At 43.1% G+C, this 11,433-nt stretch overlaps 1 protein-coding gene across 1 annotated transcript in view; it reads right to left on the bottom strand.

The window, feature by feature from the left end:
• The window catches only part of HS1BP3 (HCLS1 binding protein 3), a 42,433-nt gene that overhangs the window by 26,477 nt on the left and 4,523 nt on the right, over nt 1-11,433 (bottom strand). Inside the window, exons 2-4 of the mRNA XM_010002405.1 lie at nt 10,181-10,390; nt 4,662-4,869; nt 2,308-2,530 (exon numbers count right to left, since the gene is read on the bottom strand). Coding sequence (XP_010000707.1) covers nt 2,308-2,530; nt 4,662-4,869; nt 10,181-10,390 — 641 coding nt within the window. The remainder of the gene's footprint in view (nt 1-2,307; nt 2,531-4,661; nt 4,870-10,180; nt 10,391-11,433) is intronic.

The raw sequence follows: 11,433 nt of genomic DNA on the forward strand, positions 1-11,433 counted from the left end.
ATTGAGGATTATTTAGTTTTTTTCCAACCTGAATTTTCTTGCACATTAGGGAGCAGTTTACTACTAAACAGATTTATCCAGTCCAGATTTATCCAGTCTGCATCATCTCTTCTTTTCTTCATCCCCATCCCAAAGAAACTCAAAGCACACATGAAGCACTAAAGCTGTGAGGCCTACAAGCTCCCTCTTTAAAGCATGTAAGCACCTATCATTTTAATGGGCTTAGAAGACACCCTAAAATGGTCTCCTGAGAAATGCCCACCCACTGAGAGCTGAGCTCCTGCCTCAGGTCTCTTACCTAGACACCTATTACTAGATGGCATAAAGCTGGGGTACCATGCTTATGTCTGACCTGATCTCCACTGAGGTGAATTAAAAATATGTTCCCTGGAAGGAGGGCGAGTTACAGAATACAGGAAATGTAAAATAAAAGTTCTAATTTCCACTTTCATGTTTCTGCCTCAACACTGTGCATGTGCAATTTATAAATATAATGATAAATACACAGGGAGGCAGCCCATTTGCCAATTCTACTCTTCAGCTTTTGTGGGTATAATGATGGTTTACAAAATTTGTAGTTTTCTGCTATATGATTCTCATGCCCCAAAACAATACATTGTGGTTTTTTTCATAGATAGCCAACCACTGGTTTAGAATGAAAAACATCTGACTGCATGTCATGCTGCAACTCTATATCACTCAAGACCACACTTCTTATACAAATGAAGCTATTCTGAGTCAGTAAAAAATGCTGTTCTCTAAAGGAATGGAAGCAATAAACTAAATGAGGATTAAATACCAGATCTTGTCATCCTTCAATGCATGAAAAGACCAAAATAATCACGACTTTCAAATTCTATGTCAAACTGTGCAGAACAGAAAAGTAAACTTGCTTGTTTTGGCACAGCAAATTCTTTAAAGCTTATACTTTTTCTAAGTTGGAAAATACAACATTGCCATTTGCTAACCCAATAGATCATTTTCCTACCCAAAAAAGGAGAGCTTCTTTTGTAAACCTACCAGCTAAGGACCATTAAATGGGAAGCACTGCTTTATCTAACTCCTCATTGTAAATAGTTCTTTAACTTATTTAAACTCTTCTTCAGCAAAAGAATAATTTTGATGCTGAGTAATGAAGCACATGCTTTGCAAAAAGAATAATATTTAAAGTTTTCTGGTGATATGTAAAGGATTAAATACTTGAAGTAAAAAGGATGATATCTGGACATCAACCATCACATAGGATTAAAATAGCAGAAGCAAAGTCCAAATGGCACTTCCAGCACTAGTCATTGTAGTCAACATAACTCAGTGTAGGGGAGTCTGGCTTGAGAGTCTAGAGTGAATGATCCCCTTGGAAACGACTCAAGGCAATTGGGAAACACCAAGAGAGGAGTCTGGCTTGTTACTATCAGTCACTGCCCATCACTGAAGAAGCATTCTGAAAGCACTGTCTGGGGCCAAGACAAAGACCATTCAGTAGTGGTTGGTGACTGTGGGTGCCTGAAACAATTCAGCTGAATGAGTCAGGGCTTACTGAAGATCATGAACAGCTCAGCCTTTCCTACTTGGGCATCTAAAACCTGAGGTTCCCTAAAAAAAAGTAGTCACTACTCATGATCCCAGCCACTGAGTAACTAGATTTGCTTCCAGGCTTCAGTAGTTAGAAATGTTTTTGGGAATAAAGTGAGAAATTCCTTCTGGAAGTGAAGAAAAGCACTGTCTGAAAATGACTGGACAGGTGAGCAAACCCAGATACTAACACCAGCAAGCTTTGATTCAGTTATTCTCAAGCTGTTCTTGCTTATGCCTGAGCAGCATTTAGCATTTGACACCTTCAGAGAAGAGAGGAAGGAAAGAAAAGGCTTTTTGTGAACATCTCAATTAACATGTGGGCTCTTTGGGTCTTTATGCTGCTGTAACTTTACCTCCTGCAGACACAAGTGAGCTCAGAGCAGTTCCAGGCACTGTAAACAGCAGTGTACTCTAGAGTGGCACATCCAATGGGCCCTGGTGGCTTGATGTTTTGTGGTGGGCCCCTGCAGTGTCCCAGAAAGTGCCTCATGTAGGCGAGACCGTTAACTAGGCACTCAAACGTCACTCTATCACTTGGATTTCCTGAGGAATGCAATAAATGCAACCAAGACTCTTCCCTCTAGTGGGGCACCTCCCTTCATAACTTGCAGAGGCCTCTTCTCCCCTGTGACAATCAGCTGGAAGCACTCAATGTTATAAAATGTTGGGATGGGGGGACAGTGACATAGAACTAGGCTAAAAACTAGAGAACAAAAGCACTCCCAGCCATACCTGATTAAACCAAGAGGGTCTAAATCTTCTTCCTCATCTTCCCCCTCTTCCTCTTCTTTTTTCTCCCCTTTTCTGGCATTTTCCACTGATGAAAGCTGTGAGATTAAGTCAGGTGTCTTCTCCTCTTTGAAAAAATCCAGTGTCTCATTTTCTTCATCTTCCTGTTCCTTGTCATCAGGAATGTTTTTACCCTTGAAGTCAATGGCACTAGTAGCTTTTGCTCCTGCAAAATACAATTAAGGATGGAAAACTAAGTACACAGGATAACCATTATGTTTTATTTAATGTCTTGCACCTGTTCTTGGTGGTTTTGTTTGGGGAATCAAGGACACAATCAGCTTTTGTAACAATCTTTCTACATTCCTGACTGTCCCTTCTACCCACTGATGTGTCATTCCGTGTCTGATTTGCTTACTGATCTAAAGTAGCCAAGTAGAAAGTTAAGAGGAAATGAACTTTAGCTGAGACACAGCAGTGTTTGTCTAATCCACTTATTGATGTAATTTCTATAGCCAATAGAAACAACAGAATTTCCATGTAGTGATTCAACCCATCCAAATAAAGTTGTCTGAGAAGGAGTTTCCCTCTGAAGGGCTTATTTCTCCCCACTGGCAACAGAGAAGCTGTAAATATTCTGGTTAGAGACAGGTTAGATACTTTTACACAGCTAGTTCAGATAAAGTCAACTTTTTGTTACTAATTTAATTCCTTTGGGCTAAAATTAGATCACTGGACAGCACGAAAAAGTTTCCACAGCAGCTCTTCAATTTACAGTCAGAAATGAAGCAGAAGTTCCAACTCCCTTCAGTATGCAAGACCCATCCAATTGAGCAAATTTAGCAAACTGGAACATGTGCTTTGACCAAACCATGCTTGTTACATGCAAAGCCTAGGACAATGAGGAGAGAATTACTCCTTGCTATGGAGCCTCTGGATGTTCAGGAAAGCAATATAAAATAATAAGACTAGCTAAAAATAAGGCCGTGAAAACCATGATGGAGAATTCATGGTTTCATCCTTCTGATGAAGAGTAGGCTGCTTATCTCACCCCACAGTCACCTATGTTTTACCATGTTGTTTCTCTCTAAACACCCCTGAATATATTGACTATGTCTCCAGCATCTGTAAGGAAAGTGTACCCTACTAGCTTGAAGATGTGCAGCACAGGCACTGAAATCCACCTACTTGGGTAGGGTGAGACTTATTTTATCCTAAGGCAGATTGTGAGGAACAGGTCACATTATTTGCACCCAACCTGCCCACAGTATAAAGTCAGTCCAAGCTAATTCAGGTGTAGACATGTGCACCATGGTTAGGTTACTCAGCATGCAAAGGCTGATGATCAACATGAATTCTGAATTCCCTATGCAGGGGGTCTACTTTCAAGAGAACACTGCCAGAGAAAAAAGGAAAAAAACCCAAACAACAACACAAAAACCTTATTAGCAAAATAATTTTGCCCAATATGCAGTTTTGCTCCCTTTGACTTCAGGAAGCTGCCAGTCTCACACAACTTCTCATCTGGCAACATCTGACACTTTTGCAAAATTGGCTGTTAGCACGTGGTGACCTGCTAGCAGCTTCAACTTCACTTCCTTCCAACTAATGCTGCCCTGAGAATCCTGCACAGCACCAGGCTGGGGTGTTCCCTGCTCAGCAGCTCTCAGCTGAATTAAGAGCAGAAAGTCCAAATGTTCCATTTATTCAATGACTCCCTGCTATGCCCAAGGAACATAAGAAAAAAGGAACTATATGAACTGCTGCAAGAGGCAACAAGAGCTGGACATGACTCTAAGGAAAATTTTATTTAAAAGTAAAAAGAAAAAAAGGGAGGCCAAAATATGGGTTTAACTAAAAAGGAAACAGGCCTTTTATTCAGCTCTTTCTCAGGGTCAGTAATTTGCTTTAGGACCCTCTTCAGCAAGGCCTACCAATTTTATTAGGAATAAAAACTAGACAAAACATTGATCAGCTGTTCACTAAGGGAGACCCTGAACTGTTCCCTTAGAGTCCACCCTCCACTGATGGTATATGATTATTTAGCCTTCTCCACTTTCATGTTCTAAGTGACAGCTTAGGTATATGCCCAAGGGAAATCAGAGACAGTGGGACAGATACCTTCAAAGCAAGGTATTGCCATGTCAACACTTCTGAATGAGGCACATATCCACTGAGAAGAAAGAGGAGAAAACACCAGCAACCACAGCTGTACAGGGCTGGAGATGCACAACAGGGTATTTTCAGCAACAGTCTTTATTCTGGCACCCTCTAGTTTCTGAGTACCTGAGTCAAGAACTTAATAATCCTTTTATCAAGCAGTTTCATGGCAGAGGGGACACACATCTTTTCATTACCTAAAAATTCCAGTAACTCAGGACTCGTCGCTAGCTCCTCATTTTTTGAGATGAATTTCATGATATCATTGAACATAGTTCTTCGTTCCCAAATATCAGATTCCCCCACGAAGAGAACTTTTCTAGGCAAGAGTGGAAGAGAAGCCCGTGGATATCGTGCTGCCAGCCTCTGGTAGAGCTCCTCTATCTCACTGTACTTCTTGGAAACCTGCAATCAAACATTGCTGCGTGAGTGAAGTTTCTCTAAAGGGGACACAAGAGCAGCAAAGCAGCAGTTTAAGCACAGTGAAACATTAACCCTGGAAACTGAAGTGGGGAAACACGTATTGCTAAGGAGCTTCACATGGAGCCTGGTAAAAGCCTGTTATCTGCACAGTGCATCCCCAAGCCTTGTTGCTGCTCTTCTGTTATCAAAATCCACTCCCTAATGGAATTGCAGTTCAGTGCCAGATACTCAGGATCCATTTGTCTGACTCATACTAATGAAATACTGGGAAGCTCACTGCTCCAGATACTTTTCTCTGACAGCAAAAATCCATGTTCACTAAAAATGAGCTATACAATGCCCAGCCCTGAGAGATGGGAGGGAAGAGAAGCCCAGCAAGGTAGGTATCTGGTTGGGAAAGCAGCCTGAACCTTTGCACTATTGAGTCAGAAGACCCATTTCTCAGCCTTAGTGGTATTCAGTGTCCTTCTAGATGTTAAGGTCCAAAAACCTGGCACATTTGCTGCCCTGCAGAGCACCTATTACAGAAACTGAAGGGCAAAGACCTCAGATGAACCCTGACTATTTAATTTATCCATAAGAAAATAAAAATCAACTTGGCCATGGCCTACAAGTTCTCATACATGGAGAAGATGCCAACAGTGAATTAAGTAATTCCTTCTGCAGACAAAGACAGGAAGCCTGAGGAGAAGTATGGCCCAATATACTAAAAGGAGAGGAATAACCATGGGAATGCTGGTAAGAAATGGTGTGGCTTCTGTGCCACAGTAAGTTTTGAATTCAGCACCTTAAAAAAAATCAACACAGAGAAACCACACACTGAGAAAACACTATCCCTAAGTGATGTTAGAGACACCATGGAGAGTCACTGTTATGCTCTGTGACTGTGGTATTACACAGACAGCATATTATAAACTATGATTGTGTTTCAATGACTACAGTTAGTTAAAAAAAACAACAAAACAACAAACAAAAAACACAACACAAAATCAAAAAACTAGTTCTAGTGAAATGTCATGGCCCAGATAATCTATTAGGGTCCAGCTCTCATCCTTCTTTAACACATGTTGGTGAACTCTAGTGGAGTGAATCCTAATCAATACTGCAACATAAAAGATTGAGAGACTTAAGCACCACTAAGAGTGACTATTAAAAACCTTACAGTGCCTGCTGGAACCTGATGATGACCAGCACAGGTCTGACTGGGCAGCTAACACTCTCCCAGGTAATTCTTCAGCTCAAGATTTAGTCTTGTGTAGAGAACACAGTAGCCAGTTTGGGTACTGATGCCCATTGCAGATGGTAAGGAAGTTTCATATCTGGATGCAGACTGTTGCCAGCTGCCCTCCAGGCCAGAGAACAGGTTCTGACATTAACAGACTCACCTCGACTAGTTTACTAAATGAGGCATAAAGAGCAATAAGCACCTCAGCCTCCATGCTTCCTTGCCTTTTGCAGTAATTATCACCCAAGCTAGCTGATGTGAAAAATACCTGCATTTCAGCTGTACAATGTTCACTGTGGGTTCAGTGTCTAGTCACAAAAGGCAAGCAGCCTGTAAGGAAGATCTGAAGCATGAAACCAAACCTGAGTTGACAGAGGAGTGAAAAAGTAGAACTTTACACTTACCTCCTGTAAGCAACACAGGAAAGGGTGAGCAGCACTGTGCTCTGCTCGCCGGATCTGACTTGCAATTCAGCAGCCAAGCACTAAAGTGATAGCAATAAAGAGATGCTCCCAGAGTATGACAATCCTCCCTTTGAAAGATACCCCAAAAAGAGAGAGGAAAACAATTCTGGAAATTCTGAATTGTTGTACATTTCTAGTTTACTAGGTCCCAGTAGCACTCTGAACAGGGTATGACACCAGAGCCTCTCCCCAAAACACTGTGTAAGCACAACTCTAAGGGCAGTGAGGAGTTCATTGGACTTTCTCAAAAGAAGAATAAATATTATCCTCCACTCAAAAAAAAATAATAAATAAAGTCTGATTTGTAAAAAAAGTTTTTAACATCTAATTAATTTAAATAGCAAATTAATGTTTGAAAGCATTACAAGACAGCAGCCAATCAACAAGACTGTGCCAAAACTGCTTTAAAATACTCAAAAACTAACCCTGAACTGAGACATACAAACTTACTTCTTTCCCCATTTACTTTTCATTCCTCCTCTATTAAACTCTGAAAGTTATTCCTAAATCTCAATTTCTGTCTAATTACACCATTGAACCCAAAGCAAATGCAACCCTCACATCCAATTGCTAATTGAGCCTGTTGTAAATGGGCTTTGAACACAACCACCAACCATGAGAGGCAGCAGAGCAGACCCCATGAGGTACCACCAGCCCCAAAGCACACGCCTGTGCTGCACAGAAGCCTCCAGCACAACATGCAGACTCCTTTCCAACAGTCTGGAGCTGCCCTCTGCTGGGATAGCCTACCATGCAGGCAAGATGTTAATCCTCCAGCCCAAACCTTTCCTCACTTACCCAAGACCAAAGCTGGCCCTAGCAAGCCTCTGCCAGCTCCTGCTCCTCACCTGCTGTCCCTCTGCCTCAAACCCTGGCTGCTGCCGGCTCCTCTTTGGTTTTGTTCATCTCTACCTTGGTTTTGATGCTGGAAATGCCACCAACCTCAGCCTGACTGACTTGAGAATCACAGAATGCTCTGGGTTGGAAGGGATCATCTAGTTCCCACCCCCTGCATGGGCAGGGACACCTCCTACCAGCCCAGGTTGCTCCAAGCCCCATCCAACCTGCCCTTCAACACTGCCAGGGATGGGGCAGCCACAGCTTCTCTGGGCAGCCTGTTCCAGTGTCTCACCACCCTCACACTACATAGTTTCTTCTTTATGTCCCTTCTAAATTTTTCTTCTTTTAGTTTCAAACCACTGCCCCCTGTCCTGCCACTACAGGCCCTGGCAAAATGTCTTTCTCCATTTTTCTTATATGCCCCCTTTTACATACTGAAAGGCTTATTTAAGGTCTTCCTGAAGCCTTGTCTTCTCCAGGCTCAACAACCTCAACTCCCTCAGCCTTTCTTCACAGCAGAGGTCCTTCAGTTTTATGACATTTTCATGACCTTCCTCTGGACTCCCCCCAAAAGCTCCATGTCTTTCTTGCACTGGGGACTGCAGAACTGGACACAGTTCTTCAGGTGGGGTCTCAAGAGCAGAGAGGGCAAATCACCTCCCTCGACCTGTTGGCCATGCTTCTTTTGATGCAGCCCAGGATACAACTAGATTTCTGGGTTGCAAGCACACATCTGGCTCTCCTTGCAGCACAGAGTGCAGGGCCTTCCTGTCCAGGCCCCTCAGAGTGTATTTTCTCAGGTCAAGTCCCACGTGTCACTCAGAGCACTCTGACAGCTCTGCAGTCAGGAAGCACTGCTCTGCTGTGACAACTCTAGACACTTTCAATTTGTTGTCCTCTGATCATTTTTCAGGAGAAAGGCACATCAGCACGTAAAAAAAATAAATAAATCTTGCTTTTCCTGGTTACCATTCACAACCCTTTAAAAAGAGCTGATGGATCCTACAGCCCAAAATGTCAGGATGAAAAAACTGAATGCTGCTCTAGTAACCATTTTATCACTCTTATTATGTAAATAAAGTCCCATTTGATGAATAGCCAAATATTTTTCTTCTGCTGCCTGTAATTCCTCTAGGTCTTGATCCTGTAATTACTCTCTCCCTCTCCAAGCCTCTAACTGAACTCTACAAACACTGTGGAGCTAAACCCCCACCACCTGTAAGTCAGCCTGAGTGCACCCACTTCAAGGACTTCTGTCAAGCCACAATATCAAAGGCTCAATCCACTTCAAAAGAGTTAATCATGCACATACACCAAAGCATGTGCATATCTGCCAGGTCAAGACCCTGTTTGCCTGTAACAATTAACATCCAACACAGAACTGAGAGATGGGGATGGGTCTGAATATTTTTTGCACCAGGAACAAATAAGTAAGTTGAATATGATCAAATATAGCCAGAAGGTTAAGAAAACCACGGGGGAGTTCAAAGGGAAAGCCTGAAGTTTGCTACTAATCCCTCAAAAGTCTCACCCATGTGCCTTGCCCCCTTCTTCAGGAGAACCTCATGCATGAAAGGACACACACCAGAATGCCTGTAGGATACAAGCCTGGAACTCTCAGATGTGCATTGGAGAATTTGATCCCACTCAGCATTAATGGGATTTAATGCCTCCTTTCCCTAGGCTTCTCTGAATGCCCCATTTCTGACCTCAAACTTGTCTTCATATGCTTTATATTTACTGGAGGGATTTCAATGAAATGGAGATCTCAGACAGAGTCAACTCAATCCCTTTGGCCAACCAATGCACACTTTCGAAGACCACTCCTGCTTTTGTGGCATTACATTAAATACTTATGGCTACTGTGACTTTCTTTTTACAAAGCCACTACTTAACACTGTCACAAAAAGGAGGTACAGCAGCATTGTCCTTTATACAACCAGCTTTGGATTCAGGAATCAAAAGCATCCCTTGTCATAGAGAGCACAAACCAAGCTTTCACTTGTAGACTCCCAATTACAGCCATACTAATGTTGCTTGGTGACCTCGTGGATATGCATTATGGTAGATTTTAATTATATGACCACATGCTGTTCTCCCCACCTGTTTTGCCCAGAAGAAGAGCAAACACTCTGTTTCTTTTTAATCAACATAAATTCTTTTAGTAAGGTTAGGAAGAGAGAAGTTAATTGCTAAAACAGGTAAGGTGTGGCTAGAAGAAATGCACTGAAGATAAACAAAGCCTTTTCTTCTCACAGAAAATGGGAGGTCTGCAGGCAATAATCAAATATCACCTTTGCAGAAGTGCCTCTGATGCAGTACCAAAGGTAATGCAATTTCATGCTTCCAATCAGGCAAGAGGATTATGACCTTTGAAAGAAATTCAGCTGTTTTCCTTCAGTTACCAAATACAACCTCCTCAAGGTTAAGCAGTTCTACAACCCATTTGCCCTATTTTAGAAATGGAATTTTTTAAATTAAAAAAACCCCTCCAGCTTCTAAGCATTTAGATCTGTAAGTTTCTTCACTTGTTAATGCTTCACTTTTCAACTCAGGTTCATTTCACTTGAGAAGAACAACTAAGTCCCAAAAATCCTCCTCTAACTGCATAATACTCCTGTTGCAGAAATGGTAAAGATTGTTGTCCTATCAAGGCCCTTAACCCAGGATGGCTGTGATGACAAATATCTGCTGCATCAGGACCAAAATAATCAAAGCTGATTAAGAAAGTGATCACTAACACAAACACCAATTAAACACTTACCATAAATTGAACGACATCTTCAGGCTTGTGCTTTGCTGATTTGAAGGCAGCCAGTCGGGTCACAACAACAACGTGATACTCTACATGGCCAGACATCCCCTTCCCACGGACTTCCTGGTACTCTGGCACTGACAAGTCCAGCCCTGTGTGTGCATTTTGAATTTGCCTAGGGGAGAAAACACATACAGAGTTCAGGCACCAGCACAAAGACTTTTAACTGCCCCTGCAAAGACTCCCATTTCAACAAGACACCGGACAGATGTGACCCCAACACTGTTCCTGCTCTGCAACAAGACAAATTTGGATGCAGGCTGCTTCCTATATTCCATCCCAGAGCACCTGCCACTGGCCATTGCAGACAAAATGTCAGGAACACAGCACTTCTGGGAACAGAGGATAGGGATTCATTCAGAACAGGACTTCACCCACAGGAGCTGAAGGTGCTGTCTGACCCAGCAGGGCAGATGAGGTCCCATGATCTCCCATCACAGCTTGTTTTGAAGCAAAAGTCTGTTCACTACAACTCACACCAAGCCCTATCCACCTCTCCTTTGACTTAGGACATCCCCAGGAATGGCAGAGACAGTAGCTGAAACAGGCCATGAAAGGAAGGGGCTTCTTTGAGCGCAGGAACAATGTGAGGTTTGTAGGAGTCAACCAGGGAAGCTTGGGTAAAGCCCAAAATACAAAGAGAAGTTGCTGGAGCAGATGCCTGGGCCAACCCCACAGTCTCTGTGGAGGTCCTTGAGGAATATGTAACAAATATCTCCCAGGACAGAGCAAGGAGTGCATGATTGCCATGGTTTGGGCCCAACAGGACAGCAAAGGAGCAGCCCCATGGCCCCTCACGCAACTCCCCTCACACACACTCTGGGATGAGGACAAAGCTCCTGGGTTGAGACAAAAGCACAAGGAGGGATCTTCACCAATTAAGGTCCTGGGCAAAACAGACTCAGCTTGGGGAAAAAATAATAATTTAATCTCACACTAATCACACGCAGGACACAGACACAGCCAGAGCAGGGCTTGCATATGTTACCCCCCCTCCCTTCTTCCTGCCCAAATCCCTTTGTTCCCGGTTTCTCTCCCTCCTTCCCCCCAGCACAGGGGATGGGGTTTAGAGTCAGTTCACAGGCTGGTGGTTCCTGCTGCTCCTTCCTCCTCAGGAAGAAGGATTCCTCACAGTCCTGCCCTGTTTCCCCACGGGGTCCCTCCCATGGCAGATCCTCCACCAACCTCTCCTCCATGAGCCC

Source organism: Chaetura pelagica, unplaced genomic scaffold, assembly GCF_000747805.2.
Source record: "Chaetura pelagica isolate M959 unplaced genomic scaffold, ChaPel_1.0 scaffold46, whole genome shotgun sequence".
NCBI classification, from domain to species: Eukaryota; Metazoa; Chordata; class Aves; order Apodiformes; family Apodidae; genus Chaetura; species Chaetura pelagica.